This window comes from Phacochoerus africanus, chromosome 15 (assembly GCF_016906955.1).
Source record: "Phacochoerus africanus isolate WHEZ1 chromosome 15, ROS_Pafr_v1, whole genome shotgun sequence".
Taxonomy (NCBI): Eukaryota; Metazoa; Chordata; class Mammalia; order Artiodactyla; family Suidae; genus Phacochoerus; species Phacochoerus africanus.
This window is the reverse complement of record NC_062558.1, coordinates 76,655,631-76,681,459: the sequence shown is the minus strand read 5'-3', so window position 1 is coordinate 76,681,459 and position 25,829 is coordinate 76,655,631. Positions and strand designations below refer to the sequence as shown.

Here is a 25,829-nt window from a genome sequence, read left to right as displayed (position 1 = left end):
GTCCATCAGGATGCAGGTTTGATTCCTGGCCTTGCTCAGTGGGTTAAGAATCTGGCCATTACCCATGAACTGAGGTGTATGTCGCAGATGCAGCTCAGATCCCATGTTGCTGTGTCTGTGGTGTAGGCCAGAGCTGCAGCTCCAATTCGACCCCTAGCCTGGGAACTTTCATATGGAGCAGGTGTGGCCCTAAAAGAAAAAAAAATTGTTATGTCCCCCAAACATTTGCTAAAGAAAACCATATTAACTAAGGTTTTAAAATAGCATATAGTAGTTATCCTTTGTTTTTCAACCTTAGTTTCTTAGGAAGTCTTGTTCCTAAGAAGCCTTGTGCTTCTCATTTATTTAGAATCATCTAACCATGATATGTAAGAGGCCAAAATAGGACTCAATAGATTTTTTTCATAATAATCTTGATAGTTCTTTCATTCACACTTTGTTTCTCTCCTTCAGGTAGCAAATTATGGAGTTGGAGGACAGTATGAACCTCATTTTGATTTTGCACGGGTAAGTAAAAAAAAAAAAAAAAAGAAAGAATATAGGAGTTCCCCTAACGCTTAAAAATTCATAGCTTATTTGTGAAATTCGTGGAAGCATGGTGGTATAGATACTCTGTAAAGCCTTTCTAGCAGTAAAAAAACACATAGAGACACAATAAAAGAATTTTGGATACTTTAAATACATTGCTGAACCTTGAAGAAAGTAAAGGAAATTCTCAAAGGGAGACTGAACAGAGAAAACCTAAAGACTAAAATTAGAGACCTAAGGAGTTCCTGTCATGACTCAGTGGTAAGAAACCTGACTAGTATCCATGAGGATGTGGATTTGATCCTTGGCCTCGCTCAGTGGGTTAAGGATCCGGCCTTGCCGTGAGCTGTGGTGTAGGTCGCAGACACAGCCCACATTCTGAGTGAATGTGGCTGTGGCGTAGGCCAGCAGCCACAGCTCCAATTCGACCCCTAGACTGGGAACTTTGTGTGGGCCTAAAAAGACAAAAAAAAAAAGCGGGGGGCGGAAATTAGAGAGTTAAAGGGAGCAAAAAAGCTGCAGTTGGAGGCATGACCTCCAGGAATCTAGGTCTTTAGGAATTAACAGCTCTGTGAGAAGACCTGCCATGGTATAGGCTTCTGACCTGAGACCCTTGCATAAAATCTACATCTCCAAAAGAATTATACTTTAAGAGAAAGAAAGAGTGGCTTTGAAAATAATCTACTATGAGTCAGGCCCATAGAGGAGGAAACCGTCACCTGACAAACAAACTCATATCCTCCCTGTAAAGGGGCATCCTTATTGTAGTACCTCAGGAGTTTTAACGATTAAGTTCAGCTAAATATGAACTCATTTTTTAAAAAATTGCTAACTTGTAATAAGACACCACTGATGAGGAGTTCCTGTTGTGGCTCAGCAGTAATGAACCCGACTAGTATCCATGAGGATGCGGGTTTGATCCCTGGCTTTGCTCAGTGGATTAAGGATCTGGCGTTGCTGTGAGCTGTGGTGTAGGTCACAGATGCAGCTCAGCTCCCATGTTGGCTGTGGCTGTGGTATAGGCCAGCAGCTGCAGCTCTAATTCAGCCCCTAGCCTGGGAACCTCCATATGCTGCAGGTGTGGCCCTAAAAAGCAAAAAAAAAAAAAAAACACCATTGGTGAGACTGAAGCAACCAACAGATTTAGACACCCCCAGGATATTAGATACTTAAGTTATCAGATACAGAATATAAAATAACTGTATAATATTTTTTAAATATACAACCCAATTTTCTTTCTTTCTTTTTTTTTTTTGGTCTTTAGGGCCACACCTGTGGCATATGGAGGTTCCCAGGCTGGGGGTCGAATCAAAGCCATACACCACAGCCACAACAATGCCAGATCTGAGCCTTGTCTGCTAATTACACCACAGCTCACAGCAACGCCAGATCCTTAACGCACTGAACGAGGCCAGGGATCAAACCCGTGTCCTCATGGATACTAGTCAGATTCGTTTCCACTGAGCCACAATGGGAACTCCTAATATTTAAAAAATAAAAGGATAATAATAAATTCTCAAAATGATTTAACATATTTAAAAAATAAACAAATTTTAGGTAGAAAAAAATTGTTGAAATTTAAAATTTAGTATATGTTAAATGGATTGGATAGCTGAAATGAGTTAATTGGCCAATAAATCTGAAAAATTATAGGAATATATTTTGATAGGAAGATATAAAAAATATAAAGTAAATGTAGGAGTTCCCGTCACAATGTCCATGAGGATGCAGGTTCAGTCCCTGGCATCACTCAGTGGGTTAATGATCTGGCCTTGCTGTAAGCTGCTGTGTAGGTCACAGATGCGGCTTGGATCCCAAGTTGCTGTGGCTATAGCAAAGGCTGGCAGCTGCAGCTCCAGTTGGACTCCTACCCCAGGAACTTCCGTATGCCACAGGTGCAGCCATAAAAAGAAAAAAAAGAAGAAAAATACAAGGTAGATACAGAGACCAGAGAATCAGTAATATTAAAGTGATTTGTTAAAAAGCTGTACTTGTCCAAGTACTCCTGCTTAAGATTAGTAAACGTTTAACCTTTGAAATAAAGTTAAGGTATTATATTGAGCTATAAATTATGTCATTACCAGATCTTAATTTAAGATTTATCGTAATTACATGAATTCTAAGGAATATGCCAGGTATTCTAATAACCTTCTTGACCTATTATTTTTAAATAAGAATATATTCTTTAGAAAGAAAGCATAGTCTATATTGTGTTATATTCCTTGACTGGCTTAATCTCAGAATCCTAGACTCTCTTTCTGTGTAGGCCAGCAAAGAATGTATTTTTAACTTCTTTTTCTTCTATTTTCAATTACCGAAAAATGTCTGAGGATCTTGGATGATAATGAAAAGACTACAGTTTAAGTCATGACGTTAAGTAAATTTTTTCTTAGCTTTTTATTTTGAAGTAATTATAGATTCCTAGGAAGTTTCCCAAAAAATGCAAAGGGAAATCCCATGCACCCTTCACTCAGTCTCTCTCAGTGTTAACACCTTGCACTTTGATAGTTAAGTACAGTATCAAACCTAGGAAATTGTCAATAGCACAAGTCACAGAGCTTATTCATTTTTTACCAGTTATATTTGCACTTTTGTGTCTGTCTTTGTCTATACAGTTTTATCACATGTATAGTTTTGTGTAACTACCACCACAATCAAGATACGTAACTTAAACACTGCAAGCAAGACTCCTTGCAAGTACTGCCCTGTAGTTACATATGCCCTTCTACCTCCCATCCCTAACTGTTGAGAGTAACCACCAATCTGTTCTTCACCATAATCGTTATTTCATCAGGGGTATGTAAGTGTTGTATACAGCATGTGGCCTTTGGAGATTGTTTTTACTCAGCCTTTTTCCTTTGAGATTCATTCATGTTTTTGCAGACTGTTCCTTTTCATTGCTGAGTAGTTTTCTGTGGTATGAATATACCACACTTAGTTTTAGTCATTCACCTTTTGAAGGACATTAGGGTAGTTTCCATTTCAAGGATGCAACAAATGGATATGTATAAATATCTGTGTGAAAAAGACATTTTCATTTTTCTGGGAAAATGCCAAGAAACTATACTGTATTTTAATTTCGATTTAAATGCCACATATGAATTCTCCAGCCACATTAAAGTGCTGACGGCCCAGAAGACAGACAAGAAAAGTAGCAGTGAATATTTGAATGTCTCATGAGTTCAGAGTAAATCAAGGCAAACTTTTTTACCCAGAGAAGAGACTTTATGAAAGTAGCTAAGAGGCTCTCATGTCTTGCTTTTTTGGAAGCTAAAACTATAGGTCTTAATCTGTGGATAGTAGATACTGGTTCTCATTGTATAGGCTAACAGATTTTTTCTTTTTCCCTCGAGTAGTCTTATCAAAAATACTCAGTGTACAAGCTGAATCAACAACCAATAAGTAATTGAGTGCCTGTTGTGTATAGTGGACTGGACATTATAAAGGGATCTTTTGGGGTTGTTTTTAGCCTACATTCAGCATATTACTGATGTTTAGTTGCAACTGGAGAATTTGCATTGAACTTTATACCACTGAATTGTGTCTTTATTCACAGAAAGATGAGCCAGATGCTTTCAAGGAGCTGGGGACAGGAAACAGAATTGCTACATGGCTGTTTTATGTAAGTTATAGCTAAAGTTTTTGTTTTAAGTTGGGATTTGATCACATGACTCATTTATTTTGATATGGTAAGGTATTTGTTTCTCTTCTTTAACATCTTAGTTTAACATTTTTGCAACTGAGTAAAGAGAATTAAGAACTTTTTTTTTGCGTTTATGACTTTTTCAGATTGTACTTAATACAACCTGAAGAAGAAAGTTAAAATTAGTCCCAGTACTTGGAGACAGTCATTATTGATATTTTGGAATATGGACTACCTGTTTAGTCATCTATAATGTGTATATAAGCATCTCTATGTATTTATATGAATCTATATATACACATTCATTATTTTAATACACTTAAAAAAATTTTATCTGAAGAGTGTGCAAAGTAAGTATACAACTTGATAAATTTTCACAAAGTCAATAAATACATCTGGCACAATCAGCACCTAGATCAAGAAATAGCTCATTAAAGCACCCTAGTAGCCCTTTCCGTAGGGTAACCATTTATCACACTGTTCCTTAGTTTCCCAAGCAGTATGATCTTTATTTTTTAAGTTGTTTTTATAGAAAAATGAAACTTTAATCTTAATACTTGCCCCAGTTATCTATTGCTGCCTAACAAATCACCCCCAAACTGAATGGTGTAAAGTAACAATTTTATATTTTATGGTAGTGAGGTTGACTGGGCTTCATTCCTGGTTCTTGCTGTATCTCTCATGCATTTGCAGTCAGGCGATGGCTAGCACTGGGGTCATCTTGAAGGCTGAGGTTGAGGCTGGCTATTGGCCAAAATACCTAACTGTGGCCTGAGCTTCCTCACAGCATGGTGACTGGATTCCAAGATCAAGTATCTCCCACAAGACAGAACATGACATTTTTGTTAGCCATGCTCAGAAGTCATCTAGAGTGTCAGTTTTGCTGTATTTTTTCAATTGAGGCAATCGCAAAGACCTGCCATGGTTCAAGGGGAAGGGACATAGATCCCACCACTCAAGGAGAATGTCAGTGTCACATACAAAGAACATGTGGAGTGCTATCTGTTCTAGCTCACTCCCTACTAAAATTCATGTCTCTCTATTTTTTTTCTTCCTTGCTCCCTGCCACCTTCCCTGTTTATCTTGTGTGCTGTTTTTTACAGTTCTCTTTTCCTCCTTACTTATATATACCACTCTCCCTATATACAGCCCACCTTCTCACCATCTCGATTCTCTTATTTCTCTCCTTATCTCTCCTTTCTTCCCTCTTATAACTCCTTGTTTCCAGAAGGATCTAAGGTACCATAAAAAAAGATTTAAGATGTATAAATTAAAAATGAGAATTACCACAAAGGGAAAACCAGGAGACAAGTTGATACAAAAATTCATGCTGTGAAGTCTGTGTATATTTTCTAGAGGTGAGATCTGTAGACTTGTACTAATTTATATCCCACCTTTAAGTGTGATATATTTGTCAACCTTTGATTAGTACATATTTATTAGTTTGGCAGTTATTGTGGTTTTAATTTGCATTTGTATTATTAGATAAGTTGAACATCTTTTCAGAAGTTTAAAAGCTATCAAACATTTATTTCTGGCTATATTTGTTTCTTGTATTTCTTTGCTTTTATGAAACTTGATGCTGCATCATATGGCCCAATAGTCATAAATATTAGATTACTTGACTATTATGTATTAGATTATTATGTCCCCCTTTACTTAAATATAGCATTTTTATTCAATTGGTATTCATTTTTTCCCATTCTTTAAATGTTATTCCTGGACAGACCACATATAATACAACTTTTTAATTTCTCCAGAGTTAGTTTTTTCATTGCTTGAGAGCTGTTAGCTCTTTGTTATTGATTATATATTTAATGTGGTAAAGTACACTTCTTTGCATCACTTATTGCTTTTTACTTTGATTTAAACTGTGTTTGATATTAAGATCAAACTTTGTTTTCTTTGGTATAGCATTTGCCTATAAATCACTTGTTTTAGATGTGACTCTATAATTGGGTTTTGCCTTATACAATCGTAAGTCTGTCTTTACATTCTATTTTTGTTGTTTTTTTAAAAATCTCACTATGATTTGTATTCTCTTTACCTCATTTTGCACATGTGCTTCTTCTGTTAATTTGGAAGATTTGTGTTTTTATTCCAATTTACTTTTAAAGGATTATATAAAGCTGTAGTCTTAATCTTCTAATTTTTAGTTAATATGTGTTGATACTCTACCATAAGAAATGGCAAAATTAGTTTTAGTTTGTTATTTGCTTTTTTTTTTTTGGTCTTTTTTTGCCTTTTCAGGGCTGCATCCGCAGCATATGGAGGTTTCCAGGCTGTAGCAACTGGCCTTCACCAGAGCCACAGCAATGCGGGATCCGAGCAACATCTTCAACCTACACCACAGCTCATGGCAACGCCAGATCCTTAACTCACTGACCAAGGCCAGGGATCAAACCCACAACCTCATGATTACTAGTTGGATTCATTAACCACTGAGCCACAATGGAAAGTCCTGTTATTTTCTTCTTGGTGTTTATTTCTCTTTTGTTTAAATTCACTTAAGTATTAATTGAACACCTACTATTTTGAGGTACTATTCCAGACACTAAAGTTCAATAATAAAACAGATGAAAATTCCTGTCCCTGTGGAGATGATTTTATAGTGCTATAGAATACATATTTATACTCCTGTATTACTTGATTTATCAGTTTTAAAGCATCTTTCTGCCTCTAGCTATAAAAGAATAGCTATCCCAAATTGTATCCCAGTCTCCCTTGCTGACTTTACTATTCCTTTGCTTTTATGTATGTATGTATGTAAACCTAAACAGCTTCTTATTTTTTTACAATCTGACTGGCATGCACAAACCCACTATATAAGTAGAAGTCCAGATGTTCTCAATCTATTATTCAGTATCATATCTAGCTCACAATGATATGTTGATATGTTTGACTTTATCCTAACAGTACTTTTGGTAATACTGTCTCACCTCTTATTAGATGAGTGATGTGTCAGCAGGAGGAGCCACTGTTTTTCCCGAAGTAGGAGCTAGTGTTTGGCCCAAAAAGGTAAGCTTTGTTTGTTATTTTATTCTATTTTAGGGCCACACTTGTGGCATATGAAAGTTCCCAGCCTAGAGGTCGAATCAGAGCTGCAGCTGCCAGCTTATGCCACAGACACAGCAACACAGGATCCAAGCTGCATCTGCAACCTACACCACAGCTATGGCAATGCTGGACTCTTAACTGACTAAGCGAGGCCAGGGATTGAACCTGCAGTCTCACAGACACTGTGTCAGGTTCTTAACCCACAAAGCCACAGTGGGAACTCCTGGTTTATTATTTTAATTTCGAAGGTCTGTTTTTTCCCTGAGGAAGAGATGCACCTATAATTTCATGGTCTAAGTAATATTTAACTTTTTTTTTTGGCTTTTTAGGGCCACAGGTCCAGCATATAGACATTCCCAGGCTAGTGGTCAAATTGGAGCTACAGCTGTTGGCCTTTGCCACACCCATAGCAACACAGGATCCGAGCTGCATCTGCAACCTACACCACACCTCACAGCAATGCTAGATCCTTGACCCAGTGAATGAGGCCAGGGATTGAACCCACATCCTCATGGATACTAGGCGGGTTCGTTTCCACTGAGCCACGATGGAATTCCCAATATATAACATTTTTAAAATGGGTTCTGTTCTACATGGTGCCTGCTTTTTTGTTAAGCAACTTTCTGGTATTAAAGTTTTCATGTGATTGCCAAATTTTTATATATTATATCATTTTCAGAATTATATTAGAGGAAAATATAGAGAATTATTTCCATAGAACAGAAGAAAATTTAATTACTATAAAAAGTGATAACCTGATACTTTTTATTTGGGGATAACTTTATATTGTTCTCCACAGGGAACTGCTGTTTTCTGGTATAATCTGTTTGCCAGTGGAGAAGGAGATTATAGTACACGGCATGCAGCCTGTCCAGTGCTGGTTGGAAACAAATGGGGTAAGTATTTTATATATTCTCTGAATAGAATATGTGATTTCTGACATATTTTAAATTATTATAGGAATTATTAAAGAAATAATTTCACAAAATTTCTGACAGATTGGCCTAGTATGACTTGAACACTGAAAGGGGTTCAACCAGGCAAGTTTCTGGTCTTAATATAAATTTGCTTTCAACAGATCAGAACTTAATGACATTTTAAAATCTATTCTAAAAACGTGAATTGACTCAGAATTGAATTAGACCATATCTTCCTCTCACTCACTTCAGTCATCTCTGGGACCTTTAGTGGATAAATTAGGGTAGAGTATAGTACCTGTGAATACAGAGATGTAAACAGGAGGTATTAAATCCTTACATTTAGGGTGGCTTCTTCAAAGTTTAATGTTTATATTTGGTCTTGAAGATAGAGCAGTAGTTTTCCAGGCATGTTAGGGACCAGGGCCAGGACTAGTATGAAGCTAAATGCTAGAGAGGTACTCACTCTCAGCATTATCCAAGTATAGGACTAGCTCCATTAAAAAAAAATAGAAATGGGTGAAATTATTTATATGTATTTATTTAACCCCATATATCTATTTCAGCATCTGTCCCTTAGCCACATTTCAATTGCTCAGTAGCTACATGTAGCTAGAGGCTACTGCATTGGACATAGCAAGATTAATGGGTGATACCTGATCATCAGGATTTAAAAGAATGTCCCTAATGATTATAATGTTTGTGAATCACTGGACTAGAATGAAGAGAGGCTGGTGGAAGAGCAACTAGTTGAGAAGTCTGTTTTCCATTGTCTAAGTGCGTGATGTTAAAAGCCTGAATAAAGGTAGCAGCAAAAGATTTGGAGAGCAAAGAATAGATTCAAGAGATATATAAGTGAAATTGACAGGGTTTGAGGAATAAAAGATTGCATACAGGGGTTAAGAAAAAGGTATCAGAGTAGTTAAGTATTAATTTTACTCTTAGTTATTTTATACATGTTGATGCCATTGATTGGGCTCTTTGTTATAGGAAGAGGAGGATTAGAAAATTAATTCCTTTGGGGGACTATTAAAAAACAGTATCTTGGGAGGGGTAGAATCAGAATGGTGGAGGAATAAGACATGGTGCTCACCTTCTTCCACAAACACATCAAAAAAAAAAAAAAAACCATTTACATGTAGAACGATTCATATAGAACACCTCCTGAACACTGGCAGAAGACCTTAAACCTGCAAAAAGGGCAAGAGACCCTCCACATAATTGGGTAGAACCAAAAAAAAAAAGAGAGAGAGAGATAAAGGAATCAGGACAGAACTAGCACTCTTTAGATTGGAGCTGTGAAAGATGAAAGGAACTCACACCTGGGAAGCCACCTACCTGATGGGGAGATCAGTTGAGATGGAGGGATCTCAGAAGCTCAGAGAAAAGCACAGCAGCCAGATTAAGGAGGGCAAAGCAGAGAGAGAGCCCCACAGTTGGTACTACCTCCCGGCACATCACAGCCTGAGATGCTTGGAGGGGGCTGGGTGCTGAGACTCAGGCTCCAGAGGTTATTTCTGGGGAGAGGACTAGAGTTGGCTGTGTGAAGATAGCCTAAGGGGCTAGGAGCAGTGTACCAAGAGCTGGAGAGCAGAGTGCCACAGCCAAGGAAAACCAGGAGGAGGTGTGGGCCTGCAGAAGAAGCAAAGCACCATTGTTGGGGAGGGTAAGAGGAGGAAGAGTAGACTTCCATAGGAATATTTTTGTGCACTTGCAGCCTCTTGGAGGGTGGGGATACAGGCAGTGAGACACCTCTTGCTTGGGCTAAGCATGAAGGAGCACCTCTTACATGGTCTAGAGGCAGTGGGGGCAAACCAGCCAGAGATGGGCATGGTCCGCCACTACTAGGGGTCCAAGAACAGGCACCACCTGTGGACCCAGTCACCTCAGAGTTCGGCACAGAGGAGGGCATTGCAACTAAGCATCATCCATTGTTGCTCTCACTCCCCTGGTAATGCACACACCCGGCTTCTGCCACTGCCAAATGCTCTGGGCACCGCCTAAAGCTGCCTGAGAGTCACTACCACTTCCCAGGACCCTGCAACTAGCAGCAGCCTGTGCCACTCACTGTCCCATAGGTCCTTGCTACTGTCAAGGGCCCAGCAACCAGGCACTGGCTACTAGCCCTTCCCATTGCCTCCATCTCTCTGAAAGCACGCATAGCAACCTATCAAGGGGATAACAGCCTGCACACACTGAGGAAAGAGACACCAAGTATCCAAACCTTCATACCAAAACTAAATAGTAAGGCCTCACAAAATACCAAGGGGTGCTCTCACAAATAAATAGACCTCCAACACTACAGTAGTTGTTTTCTCTAAACTCTCAGAGTAATAAAAATATAAGTAAAATGAAGAAGCTCAGGAACCATTCCCAGTTAAAAGAACAGGAGAATTTACTTGAAGGAGCAAATAATGAAACAGGCCTCCACAGTCATGGAGTTCAAAAAGGAGATAGTGAAAATATTGAAGGAATTAAGGACAAATATGAAGGGATTAAGAGTGGATATGAATGGTAATGCAGATTACTTCAGAAAGGAACTAGAAAATGTAAGGAAGAGCCAAGAAAAATTAGAAAATTCATTTGCACAGATGCAAGCTAAGTTAAAGGCACTGAATAGCAGAGTGAATAATGCAGAAGAACGAATTAGTGACTTGGAAGATAGAATAATGGAAATCACCCAGTCAGGACAGCAGACAGAAAACCAAATGAAAAAACATGAAAGCAGTATAAGAGATCTATGGGATAATATAAAGTGGGCCAATCTATGCATAATAGGGATTCCAGAAGGAGAAGAAAAAGGGGATTGAAAATATGTTTGAGGAAATTATGTCTGAAAACTTTCCAAATCTAAAAGAAACATATATCAAGATTCAGGAAGCACAGAGAGCCCCAAACAAGTTGAACCCAAACAGGCCCACACCAAGATGTATTATAATAAAAATGGCAGGAGTTCCCATCGTGGCTCAGTGGTTAACGAATCTGACTAGCATTCATGAGGATGCAGGTTTGATCCCTGGCCTTGCTCAGTGGGTTAAGGATCTGGCGTTGCTGTGAGTGTGGTGTAGGTTGCAGACACAGCTTGGATCCTGCATTGCTATGGCTGTGGTGTAGGCCAGCAGCTATAGCTCTGATTCAGCCCCTAGCCTGGGAGCTTCCATATGCCATGCATGTGGCCCTAAAAAGGAAAAAAAAAAAAGCAAAAGTTAAAGATAATAAGAGGACTCTAAAGGCAGCAAGAGAGGAGTTCCCATTGTGGTGCAGCAGAAATGAATCCGACTAGGAACCATGGGGCTTCGGGTTCAATCCCTGGCCTTGCTCAGTGGGTTCAGGATCTGGTGTTGCCGTGAGCTGTGGTGTAGGTCGCAGATGTGGCTTGGATCTGGCATTGCTGTGGCTGTGGTATAGGCCAGCAGCAACAGCTCTGATTAGACCCCTAGCCTGGGAACCTCCATATGCCTCGGGTGCAGCCCTAAAAAGACAAAATAAATAAATAAATAAAGGCAGCAAGAGAAAAACAAAGAATTATAAGGGAAGCCTCCAATCAGCTGATTTCTTTACAGAAACACTACAGGCCAGAATAGTGGCAAGATACATTCAGAGTTCTAAAAGGGAAAAATTTGCAGCCACGAATACTCTACCTAGCAAAGATATCATTTAAAATAGAAATAATTTCTCCAACAAACAAAACCTAAAAGAGTACAGCAATATTAGACCCATGCTAAAAGTAATACTGAAATGCCTCCTTCTAAATAAAAAAGAAATAAGAAATAGGATGGAGGAAATCACGATTGGAAATAATAAATAAACCAGTATATGGATCTAAAAGAAAAAAAAATCCATTGTAAAAGCAACAGTAAACACAAGGAACAGCAAAAGGATAAACATGAAGATGTTAAAAAAAGGACTTAAAAATCATAAAATGTGGGGAAGGAAAGTAAGAAAATCTAGACTCTGTTTCTAGGATGTTTAAGTTTACATGACTATTAGGCTAAAGCAAGCAGATGTAGGAAGGAGTTAACATATTTGAAAGACAGGGCAACTACAAATCAAAATGAAATGATACATTCACAAAAACTAAAAAGATGAGAACACAAGCATAAAATAAAAGGAAATCATTCTACCAAAAAAAAAGAACAAAGGAGAAACATAGAATCAACTGGGAAAACAAGGTTTAAAATGTCAATAAATACACATTTATCAATAATTACCTTAAATGTCAATGGACTGAATGCTCCAATCAAAAGACAGAGTGGCAGACTGGATTAAAAAAGATGAGAGCCTACAATATGTTGCCTACAAGAGACTCACCTTAGGGCAAAGGACACATAAACTGAAAGTGAGGGGATGGAAAAAGATACTTCATGCGAATGGAAGATACAGGAAAGCAGGAGTTGCAATGCTCATATCAGGCAACATAGACTTTTAAATGAAGGTTTGTACTCTGTTTAATGATAAAAGGATCCATTCAATAAGAGGATATTACACTGGTCAATATATATGACCCTAATATAGGCATACCCAGATACATACAACAAATACTAACAGACATAAAAAGAGAAATTGATGGGAATGCAATAATAGTAGGAAACTTTAACATCCTGCTCACATCAATGGACAGATCCTCTAGACAAAAAGAAAAAAATAAGTAAGGCAACAGAGATCCTAAATGACACAATAGAAAAGTTAGACTTGGAGTTCACATCGTGGTGCAGCAGAAATGAATCTGACTAGGAACCATGAAATTGTGCGTTCAATACCTGGCCTTGCTCAGTGGATTAAGGATCTGGCATTGCCATGAGCTGTGGTGTAGGTCGCAGACTCAGCTCAGATTCTGTGTTGCTGTGGCTGTGGCCTAGGCCAGCAGCTGTACCTCCAATCAGACTGCTAGCCTGAGAACCTCCATATGCTGCAAATGTGGCCTAAAAAGCCAAAAAAAAAAAAAAAGTTAGACTTAAATTGAAAATCAGAATATAAATTCTTTTCAGGTGTACATGGAACATTCCCAAGAATTGGCCACATACTAAGCTCCACAAATTTAAGAGTATAGAAATTATTTCAGTTATCTTCTCTGACCACATTGGCATGAAACTAGAAATCAGCCACAGTAAGAGAAATGGGAAAAGACTGACTACATGGAGACTAAACAACGTGCTACAAAAAAATCAATGAGGATATCAAAAGGGAAATTTAAAAACACCTGAGACAAATGATAATGAAAACACAACCATTCAAAATCTATGCAGTGCAACAAAAACAGTTATTAGAGGGAAGTTCACAGCAATCCAGGCCTTCCTCAAAAAAGGAGGAGTTCTGTCATGGCTCAGTGATTAGTGAATCTGACTAGTAACCATGAGGATGTGGGTTTGATCCCTGGCCTCACTCACTGGGTTAAGGATCCAGTGTTGCCATGAGCTGCAGGTGCAGCCCTAAAAAAAAAAAAAAAAGAAGAAAAATCTCAAATCAATAACTTAACCCATCACCTAAAAGAATTAGAAAAGAACAAACAAAACCTAAAATCAGCACAAGGAAGGAAATCAATAAAGTAGAGATTCAGAAAACAATAGGAAAAAAAAAATAAGACCAAGAGCTGGTTCTCTGAAAGGGTCAACAAAATTGAGAAACCTCTGGCCAATCTCACCAAGAAGAGGAGAGAAGGAACTCAAACAAAATGAAAAATACAAAATGAAAGTTAAAAAAAAAATATATATATATATATATAAAATATAAAAATAAAAAAAATTTAAAGGAGAAATCTCAACTGCAGAAATACAAAAAAAAAAAACACCCATAAGAGAATATTATGAATAATTATATTCCAACAAATTTGACAACCTAGAAGAAATGGACAACTTTCTAGAGACATTACAGCCAGCCAAAACTGAATTAAGAAGAAATAGATCAATGGAACAGACCACTCACTAGAAATGAAATGGAATATGTCGTAAAAACTCTTCCTACAGACAAAAGTCCAGGACCAGATGGCTTCACAGGCAAATTCTACCAAACAACAAAGAACTTACACCCATCCTTAAACTTTTCCAAAAGGTTGAAGAAGAAGGAATAATCCCAAAGACATTCTATGAAGCCACCATCACCCTAATACCAAAATCAGACAAAGAGGAGTTCCCATTGTGGCTCAGCAGTAACCACCCAACTAGTATCCATGAGGACATGGCTTCAGTCCCTGGCCTCACTCAGTGAGTTAAGGATCTGGTGTTCCCGTGGGCTGTGGTATATAGGTCACAGGCGTGGCTCGGATCCCGAGTTGCTCTGGTGTAGGCTGGCAGCTGTAGCTCCAGTTCAACCCCTAGCCTGGGAACTTCCATATGTTGCAGATGTGGCCCTGAAAAGATTAAAAAATAAATAAATAAAACCAGACAAAGATACTATCAAAAAAGAAAATTATAGGCCAGTATCTTTGATGAATATAGACATAAAAATTCTCAACAAAATTTTAGCCAATCTAATCCAACAACATATAAAAAAGATCTTACACTATTGACAAAATGGGATTTATCCCAAGTTCACAAGGATGGTTCAACATTCGCAAATCAATCAACATCATACACCACATTAACAAAAGAAAAGTCAAAACCACATGGTCATCCAACAGAGGCAGAAAAGGTATTTGACAAAATCCAGCATCCATTCATGATAAAAACTCTTACCAAAGCAGGTATAGAGGGAACATACCTTAACATAATCAAAGCCATTTATGACCAGCCAATATAATACTTAATGGAAAAAAGCTGAAAGCCTTCCCACTAAAATCTGGAACAAAGAAAGATGCCCACTCTCACCACTTTTATTCAACATAGTATTGGAAGTCCTAGCCTCAGCAATCAAACAAAAGAAATAAAAAGGTATCCAAATTGGAAGAGAAGAGGTAAATTGTCACTGTATGCAGATGATATGATACTATATATAGAAAACCTTAAGGACGCCACACAAAAACTACTTGAACTGATCAACGAAGTTAGCAAAGTAGCGGGATACAAGATTAACATTCAGAAATTGGTTGCATTTCTGTATACTAACAATGAAATATTAGAAAAGGAATACAAAAATACAATACCTTTTAAAATCACACGCCAAAAAATTAAATACCTGGGAATAAACCTGACCAAGTAGGTAAAGGACTTATATTCTGAGAACTATAACACATTAATCAAGGAAATTAAAGAGGATTCAAAGAAATGGAAAGATATTCCATGCTCCTGGGTTGGAAAAATTAATATTGTAAAAATGGCTATACTACCCAAAGCAATCTACAGATTCAATGAGATACCTATGAAATTACCCATGACATTTTTCACAGAACTAGAACAAACAATCCAAAAATTTATATGAAACCATAAAAGACCCAGAATTGCCAAAGCAATCCTGAGGAACAAAAACCAGGCAGGAGGCATAACTCTCCCAGACTTCAGGCAATATTATGAAGCTGCAGTCATCAAGACAGTGTGGTACTGGTACCAAAACAGACACACAGACCAAAGGAACAGAATACAGAACCCAGAAATAAACCCAGCCACCTATGGTCAATTAATCTTCAACAAAGGAGGCAAGAACATAAAATGGGAAAAAGATAGTCTCTTCAGCAAGTGGGGCTGGGAAAACTGGACAGCTGCATGTAAATCAATGAAATTGGACACACCCTCACACCATGCACAAAAATAAACTCAAAATGGCTTACAGACTTAAAGACACCAGCAAACTCCTAGAAGAGAACATAGGCAAAACATTCTCTGACATCAACTTCACAAATATTTTCTTAGGTTAGTTTCCCAAAGCAATAGAAACAAAAACAAAAACCATAGGACCTAATCAAACTTACAAGCTTTTGCATAGCAAAGGAAACCATGAAAAATAGAAAGACAACCTATGGAATGGGAGAAAATAGCTTCAAATGATGCAACTGACAAGGGCTTAATCTTCAAAATATGCAAACAACTCATACAACTCAACAGCAAAAAAACAAACAACCCAATTGAAAAATGGGCAGAAGACCTGAATAGACATTCCTCCAAAGAAGATATACAGATTCCAACAAGCACATGAAAAAATGATCAATACCACTAATTATTAGAGAAATGCAAATCAAAACTACAATGAGGTACCACTTCACCCCAGTCAGAAAGGCCATCATTATAAGTCCACAAATAACAAATGCTGGAGAGGGTGTGGAGAAAAGGGAACCCTCCTAGAGTGTTGGTGGGAATGTAAATTGGTGCAACCACTATGAAAAACAGTATAGAGGTACCTCAGAAAACTAAATATGGAACTACCACATTATCCAGTAATCCCACTCCTAGCCCTATATCCAGACAAAACTTTCCTTGAAAACCATACATCCACCCCTATGTTCATTGCAGCACCATTCACAATAGCCAAGACATGGAAACAACCTAAATGTCACAGATGAATGGATTAAGAAGATGTGGTACATATACACAGTGGAATACTACTCAGCCATAAAAAAGAACAAAATAATGCCATTTGCAGCAACATGGATGGAACTAGAGACATTCATACTAAGTGAAGTGAGTCAGAAAGAGAAAGACAAATACTATATGATATCACATATCTGGAATCTAATATATAGCATAAATGAACCTCTATAGAAAAAAAACTCATGGACTTGAACAGATTTGTGGTTGCCAAGGGTTGGAGTGGGATGGAATGGGAGTTTGGGGTTAGTAGATGTAGCCTATAGCATTTGGAGTGGATAAGCAATGGATATAGCACGGGAACTGTATTTAATCACTTGTGATGGAACATGGTGGAGGATAATGTGAGAAAAAGAATGTCTATATATTTATCACTGGGTTACTTTGCTGTACAGCAGAAATTGACATAACACTGTAAATCAACTGCAATAAAAACAAACCAAAAAAATCAGTATTTGGGGACCAAGGAAACTTAATGAGAACATAATAGAAGAGATCAATCATAGTATTGTTCCTTTAGAGTGGACACTTTCGTTGGCTGCGACATGCGTAAGTTCCTGGGCCAGGGATCAAACCCGAGCCACAGCCATTACAATGCTAGATCCTTTACTGCTGGGCCACCAGGGAACTCCTAGAGTGAAGACTTTTTGCTCATCTTTAAATGTCTTTATATTAGAGGTTGTGTTTTGCAAACAGGTAAAACAATGTTTGTTCTGTCTGTATCTACATCTCAAGCCTTACACTGAACATTAGAAACTTTAGGAAATGCAAATATACAGACTCTCAGATGTACATACACATATATAAAAGATTTTTTGTGTTTCCAATATTCAGGGACGTACTTAAAGACAGCCTAAGTAACGTCTGTCCTTGTCTCGTTTTGGCCTTGAACTTTTTAGTCCATGTAGAAACTTCATTATAGACTTTGCTGTTAGAAGTTAATTAAATCCTTTTTTTTTTTCCTTTTCACAGTATCCAATAAATGGCTCCATGAACGTGGACAGGAATTTCGAAGACCATGCACCTTGTCAGAATTGGAATGACAAAGAGACTCCCCTTTCTCTCCTGTTGTACTTTAATGTGTCTGATACACACATTTCCCAGTCTTAACCTTCAAGAGTTTACAGCTGATTAACACTCCATGATTGATTTAGTCATGAACCTCATCCCATGTTTCATCTTTGGACAATCACTAACTTTGTGGGGGTTTTTCTTTTAAAAGTAACACTAAACCACCACATTGTACATATCAAACCTTAAAGTTCAGTTGGTATCACAGAGAACAAAGCAAGGCAGGGTTAAAAATGAGGAATTTTTACATCTATCTTCTATTTTAAAGAACTTTTTTTCCCCTTGGATAAAAAATACAGTTTCAGCATCCAATTATAGTATTTCAGTACATCTCAATTTGTGGGCAGTAGGCTAGAATTGGCAATGTAATTAAGGAACAGCTATGTTTACCTATTCTTAACTCTTTGCTGGATCTGCCTGACGAGTAGCAGTAAACTAGCCCTCTAAACTGGGATCCATACAATGTTTGCCCCTCCAGATTCTATTTTGATTTTGTTTCTCCCAAGCCCTTTTTAAAGTATGCTATATTTTACCAATCCCCCTCTTTCACAGCTCCTCTGTGAATTCAATCTGAGTTTAAAAAAATTTTTTTTAATCAAAGTATTTTAACAGAAGGTCCTACATCAAAACCCTGGACCTTTAACTAAAATGATCATTACTTAACCTGTTTCTTCTTTTTCTCAAATCACGCATGATTTTGTCCAAAAAAATTTTGCTGTTTTTCTTAGTGCTAATACCTTGCCTCTTATTCCTGCTGCATACAGCAGAGGTGATGATGTTGGCATTTGGATTAAATAAATATTGTGCCTTAGGAGACTGGAAATTTTTAAATGTACAAGTCCTTTCAGTGATGAGGGAATTGATAAAAAAGGAATCTTTTTCCTAAGAAGCCAAAATGTTTGTTTTTGCAATTCTGAAATGTGTTGTGACAACAATGACCTATTTATGATCTTAAATCTTTTTTTAAAAATGTTTCTGTTTTCTGTGTGGTATTTTTCATATTTGAATGTGAATGCATGCTATAGCAAATAACAGATTATTTCTCTATTTATATTATTTCTTTAGCATTAGGACTTAGATTTATCCTCTTGATTTTCATTCACTCACATGTCACATTGTTATGGTAGAAAATTTAGGCTCCCTGAACTCAGATATTTAACCAATCAAAATATGTTATTTCCAAAGGTTGCTCTACAACTTTATTACTATGATTATGGAGTCCTTACAGTAATGCTACATAAGACTTTATCTCATTCAGATATGTGGTATGGTAATAGAAAGCTCTAACCCTAATGAAGAATGTTAACTGACTCTTTAGGCTAACCTTTACATTTCTTATGGTGAATCCTAGGTCATACAATGGCTCTTTATCCTCTATGCAGTATTTAAATATTTAAGGAAGAATTTGGTTAATTCTCTGGGAACGAGGGTATTACTTTACCAATTTTTTTAATTGGTTCAAGTTTCTCTCAGCTTTCCTTTGTTCCATCACAAGTATTTTAGTAAGAAATTTTGAGAATTAAGTTCACTAATCTGCTCAGATTTTGTGACCACAGATTATTTTTTAACATCTTTTTTATATAGAAGCAACATAAGTTCAAAATTGTAGAAATAAAATGGGGGTTCAAAGAATGGATACTAACCTTTTTAATGCCTATGTGTGTTAGCAAGTAGGATAAAAAATACCTATTTCAGAAGGCAATGACATATTCCACAATTTTACAAATTTCATTATTTTCAACTCTAGACGCCACATAGGATTGCTAAAATCTCTTCAGTATTAAATCTTATAGAACCCTCCCAAGTTTCGTAATTACCAACTATTTTTCTTTCCAAATGAAAAGGAGAAACATTTCGGGTCCAGTGGACATTGAAATACTTTTTTTTTTTTTTTTTTAATGGTGAACTTTAAAATAAATGAGGGCTAGAGCTATCATGGAAGATGTGGAAACTGGTTTCCTCACCAACCCTAAGTGTCTATCCTTTAAGACTGATGTTTCATTATTCGTTAACTTTGAGCATGCAGTTATCACCAGTATCACCAAGTTAACTGATGGTGAACTGGGGTTAACTCAAGCATCCACCAGCAGGGTAAGTAAATGTAGTTACTATGTAATAGCCTAGTAGAATTATTTTAAAAAATAATGAAGTGACTTTAGGATTCTTCAGAAAGCTAGATGGTAAATGCAGTAATGGAAGAAGCTACCACCCATGTACTTTTGTGAAAATATGATAGTTACTACGTATGAGAGGATTGAAAAGAGTTGTAAGCAGTAAACACACACATATATGTAAAGATAAAACCTGGTGTGTATATATAAGATACACATTATTGCTGCTAAGAAGAACTTAAATATCCTTACATGGTGATGTGTGACTGGTTATATGTAAATTCCATACCAGGTTTCCACTTAAAGTCCACTTAGCTGAAAAATGAACAACCCATGTGTAGGGTCCCAGGAGCTAAACAATTAAATGACTACAGTATAATACCAAAATAACACAACAAAAAGTTACGCAATTATGAATAAATACCTAAATCACTTGGGAAGGAATAAACAGAATTATGAAATAGAGCTTGCTAGGAAAAAGCACAAAGAAAAATGATGTCTTAGGTCTGGATGGCCAGCAACACAAGAACCAATCCCTTCTCCGGGCAGCACTTATTTCACAATAGTAAAAATTTGTTATTTAGCAGGAACAGTATTAGGTAACTTAGAGAAATAAGAATAAACTATCAACACTAAGGAATACCATTTGTTAAATTACCAAGTTTATCAGAATGAAAGAGATTTCATATTCCAATGTCCCACTGTCCTTGGAGATTACCCTACCAAACTAAGAAGTTTTTCTTTCAACAGCAACTATATTTAGAACAGTAAAGTTCTTGGCTGTCTTCTTTATTAACTTTTGAGGACTTTGAAGTTTACTTTCTGTGTGAATATAGCCTTTAATTAAATATACATTTTGATGCAAGAAGACTGATAAGTTATTAAAAAATTAATAGGCAGTCTTATCAAATGTAAAATCTTACTAAATAAAAGGAACCATCGAAAAAGAAAGTTCTCTATATCCTGCTTTTTGAGGCTTTGTTGAATTTCCACTGCTGCACTATTCTGTTGAAATTAGATGTACAAAACAAGATAATCACAGATAAAATGAGCTCTAAAATTTGAAAAAAGAAAGTCCTTAGATTTTGCCATTTGGTTTTTCCAATTCCTAACAGGCTTATTTATAATACAGATCTGTTTACTTTTAAAAGATTCAGATTAGAACCTTTAAAGAGAACATGTAGAATAATGTGTATTTTTACACTTCACGGCTTTTTAGGGAGATGAATTTTATCTTGAGTCAGCCTCTTCTAGAAAAGGCATTCACTTGTTTTAAGAATTATTATTTTAATATCCACCTTAAAGCCTTAAATGTAATTAAACTCCATTGTAGGTTTTATATGAATTTGGATATACCAGGGGTTAAATCACATTACATATAATAACTTCAAAGTTGTTAGCTCTTAGAAGATGAAATAATTTTATAGGTGAATTCAGTTATGTTCTGTTTTTACTTTACATTTAAAAAGCACAGAGGAGCTCCCATTGTGACTCAGTGGCAACAAACTTGACTAGTATTTATGCGGACACTAGTTTGATTCCTGGCTTCAGGAAGGATCCAGCGTTGCTGTGGCTGCCACTCCAATTTGACCCCTAGTTGGGAACTTCCATATGCTTTGGGTGCAGCCCTTAAAAAAAGACGAAAAGGAAAAGAAAAGGCACAAAAGTTAAAGCTCTGTAACATGAAACACCTTTCAGATTTTTATCATGAGATGGATTAAAAACTAGTCCTTATTTAAAAATAAACAGTATTATCTTTTCTACATTCCCTTTTACTTCTGCAACTGGGAAAATAGTCATGAAAAGTTCAAGTAAGGCAATAATTACAAGTTCTCTGAAACAGTGCTACTTAGAGTGTAGCTTAAAGTGTTGCCATGGAGTTTGTTACTGTTCTATAATTAGATAAGGAGATTCCATCAGAATGTAAATATAGTAAATCAATTACTACATGGTTTTGTTCAGTTGCTTTTTTCATAGCAAGATTTTCAAGATAAAGCAATCTGTTATTTACATTCTGGCATAAGCTCATATCTTAGTGAGAACTAGGTTTAAATAAATAGCATTGCTCTAGAACACTGCAAATTTTGTTTGATTCCCCCTTTTTTTTTCTTTGTAGGGCCATACCTGCAGCATATGGAAGTTCTCAGGCTAGGGGTCAAATAGGAGCTGCAGCTGTCAGCCTACGCCACAGCCACAGCAACATGGGATCAGAGGCCTGGCTGCAACCTACACCGCAGCTCAGGACAATACCGGATCCTTTAACCCACTGATTGAGGCCAGGGATCAAACCCACATCCTCATGGATACTAGTCAGGTTCCTATCCCACTGAGCCACAACAGGAACTCTTAATTCTACATTTTTAACAGCACTAAGAGTGTCATATCTATGGTTTGGACCTTGTTGGAGTAGAGGGAGCAGAGGATGTCTTAGCATAATGGGAAAAACAATTCAGAGTGATTAATTAGCAAATAATGTATATTAAACAGTCAACATGCTCACATTTTAGCATTCTGTCCTTTGGGTGATAGATTTGGATCAACATTTCCTCTAGTTCTAAGACAACTTAATGTGACTAGCTCTTGGTAGTATAAGACATCAATTCTAGAGAAAGCTAGTGGACTAGGAAGCTTCAGGCCCTCATTTCCCCATGGAAACATGAAACAAAGGTTTATGGTAACCAAGTGAAGGCTCAGTCAAGAAAAAGCCCTGGTGGGAAATTTCCTGGTGGTTTTACTTACTTTTGTCCCATCCCAAACCTGGTACAGCACAGTTGGGAGGAAGTAGCTGCCCAATTCCCAATTTCCTCTCTTGAACAAGATGGAGAAGAGCAGATCTTGTTTGTAACCTTCTCATCTGTTTGGAAGCTGCCTGAAGGACTGGTCTTTTCTTTGTCTAATTCAGAGCACAGATAGGGCAAAGGATATAGCTGGTAAAAACAAAACAAAAACCTTGAGAAGCATAAGACACTGCTTGTTAAAGTTTCAGGAGGACTACAGACCTGCAGAGGCCTATGCAAGAGATTACAGGCAGTGGAATACAATAGAAGGCCCTGAAAAGAGACTTGTAGGGAAAACAAAACTTTACGAAGCAGTCATATAAGTGGAGATGGAAAAAAGCATCAACAAAAGTCCAGGCAAGGTGCATACCAAGAAAAGACCTTAAGCCACCACCCCATACTGATCCCAAGGATTAAAACATGCTCTACTAGTTACTGAAGTTCTTCCTCAGCATGGAGCCAGTCTGCAAAGACTGAGAGAGGCTATTCTTTCAGATACCTAATTTTCAACACCCTCCCCTCCCCCCAAATCATAAAGCATACATAGAAACAGGAAAATATTTCTTCCATTCAGAGGGAGACAATAAAGTGAAAGAAACAATCCCTAAAGAAACACAGACATTGGATGTCCTAAATGAAGAGTTTAAAACACCCAGTTTAAATACGCTCAAAGAGCGAGAGGAGAACATAAACAAAGAACTAACATAAGTCAGAAAATACATATGAACAAAATGAGGATAAAAGGATAAAATTGTGAAAATTATTTTAAAAGAAACACCTAACATAAGTCAGAAAATACATATGAACAAAATGAAGGTAAAAGAATAAAATTTTAAAAATTATTTAAAAAAAATAGTTCTAGAGCTAAAAAATACAGTAACTGAATTGAAAAAATTCACTAAACGGGTTCAACAGCAGACTTGAACAGGAAGAATAAATCAGCAAATTTGAAGACAGGTCTTTTCAAATTGCCAAGTTTGTGGCGCAGAAAGAATGAAGAAAAGTCCACAGAGTCAAAGAGATTTTATACAACACCATCCAACAGCCCAGTTTATACATATTATATAAATCCCTGAGGAAGAAAGAAAATTTCTGAGAGATCATTTTAAAAAATAATGGCCAATCATTTCCCGAATTTGTAGTCATGGATTTACAAATCCCAGAAGCTTAAAGAATTCCGAGTAGTATAAACAGAGAACCACCCTGAGATGTTACAATCGAGCTCTTGGAAGGCAAGTAAGAATCCTGAAAGCAGAAGAGAATATTGACTAGTCATATACAAGGAATTCTGAATGATAATTCTCAGCAGAAACCCAGGAGGCTGGAAGGGAGTAGGATATATTTAAAGCGCTGAAAAGAGGAAAAAAAAGTCAAGAATTATGTACAGAATAAATTTCTCCCTCATTTTTGTAGAACAGATTAAGACATTTGCAGATAAACAAAAGCTGACAGAGTTCATTACCACTAGACTTGCCTTATAAGAAATATTTAAAGTTGAAAGAATTCTAGACATTAACCTGAAGCCATATGAAATACAAAATATCTGTAATAACAGTAAATACATGGATAATAGAAAAATCAACATTGTGATTTTTGGTTTGCAACTGTACACTTTTTTTCCCTAAAGCTATAAAACTTAATTTTTGTAAGTTTTATGGAATTGTAGTTAATTTACAAGGCTATGATAATTTCTGCTGCACAACAAAGTGACCCGGTCATACGTATACACATATCCAGCAACTGTACTCTTTTCCTAGAGAACTTAGAAGATATGCATACAATTTATAAGTTTGTTAGTGGGCACTATATATAAAGTCGTAATTTCTGACTTCACTAACATAAAGGGGAGCATATCTGTAAAGAGGCAGAGTTTTTGTGTGTGGTTGCAGAAGCTGGTATTAATTCATGATTAGATTGTTATAACTAGGATGTTATGTGTAGTCCTTGTGGTAACCACAAGAAAAATATCTACGGAATACACACAAAAGGAAATGAAAAGGAATCAAAATGTGTCATTACAAAGGAACAGAGCAGAAAATAGTAATAGAGGAAATGAGGGACAAAAGCTGTAAGACATAAAACAAAATGGCAAAAGTAAGTCCATCCCTATCAGTAATTACTTTAAATGTAAATGGATTAAACTCCCCAATCAAAAAACATAAATTGACATAATGTATGAAAAACATGATCAAAGTATATGCTGTCTAAAAGAGACTCACTTTATCTCGAGACATCATCAGCTGAAAGTGAAACTATATTCCTTATCAAAATCCCAATGATATTTTTTTTACAGAAATAGAAAAACCCATCCTAAAGGGAACCCTAAATAAACAAAGTAATCTTTTGAAAAAGATTAACAACAAGGGCTCAAATGTTCTGATTTTAAAACTTATGACAAAGCTACAGTAACCAAAATAATATACTGGCATAAAGACATTAACAACTAAAATAGAATAGAGAGCCCAGAAATAAGTCCTCATAACAAAATACAACCTAATATTTAAAAAAGATCAAAGACTTGAATAGACATTTCTCCAAAGAGGATATACAAATGTCTAGTAAACACATGAAAAGATGCTCAACATCACTAATTACGAGAGATGCAAGTCAAAATTACAATGAGATACCATCTCAAACTCTCGAAGATGACTTATAAAAAAATAGAAAATAGCAAGTGTTAATGAGCCTTTGGAGAAACTGGGGTCCTCACGCATTGCTGGTGGGAATGTAAAATAGTTTAGCCACTGTGGCAAACAGTATGGTGATTCCTCAAAATATTCAATATAGAATTACCATATGATTCAGCAGATCCATAAGTTCTCCTGGGTATATTTCCAAAAATAAGGAAAATGGGAAGTCAGAGGTATTTATTTGTATACTCATTTTAATAACAGCAGTATTCACAACAGCCAAAAGATGGAGGCACCTCGAGTGTCCATCAACAGGTAAATGAATAAATAAAATATAAAAAGGAGAACAGTTTAAAAAAATTCATGAAATAATTCTAAAGAAAATTATGCTGAATAAGACCAAACAGTAGTACTAATTCCTAAACAGCTAAAGCAAGTAAAGAAAATCATGCTTTAAAAATTTTATTTCAAGAAAACTTTCTATAGTATAAATGCCTGACATTAAGCTTTTGATTGCTAAAATATCCCTTTCACCTTTCAACATATTGTCAGCTATATCTCACAGCTATAAGCAAAACAATTAGTTAAGGAACCAGGCTGCCCCACCCATGAATTTTCCCTTTTAGAAAGGCATATGTCAGA

The 25,829-nt window shown here is 36.6% G+C and overlaps 1 protein-coding gene across 4 annotated transcripts in view; it reads left to right on the top strand.

Annotated features, from left to right (window-relative positions):
- Window positions 1–18,641, top strand: part of P4HA1 (prolyl 4-hydroxylase subunit alpha 1) — a 96,823-nt gene extending 78,182 nt beyond the window's left edge. For all 4 annotated transcript variants that reach the window (XM_047762497.1, XM_047762494.1, XM_047762495.1 and 1 more), the window contains 5 exons: window positions 454–507; window positions 4,085–4,150; window positions 7,121–7,189; window positions 8,028–8,124; window positions 17,571–18,641. In XM_047762497.1, the coding sequence (XP_047618453.1) occupies window positions 454–507; window positions 4,085–4,150; window positions 7,121–7,189; window positions 8,028–8,124; window positions 17,571–17,641 (357 nt within the window). In that variant the 3' untranslated portion in view covers window positions 17,642–18,641. The remainder of the gene's footprint in view (window positions 1–453; window positions 508–4,084; window positions 4,151–7,120; window positions 7,190–8,027; window positions 8,125–17,570) is intronic.
- The last annotated feature ends 7,188 nt before the right edge of the window (window positions 18,642–25,829 follow it).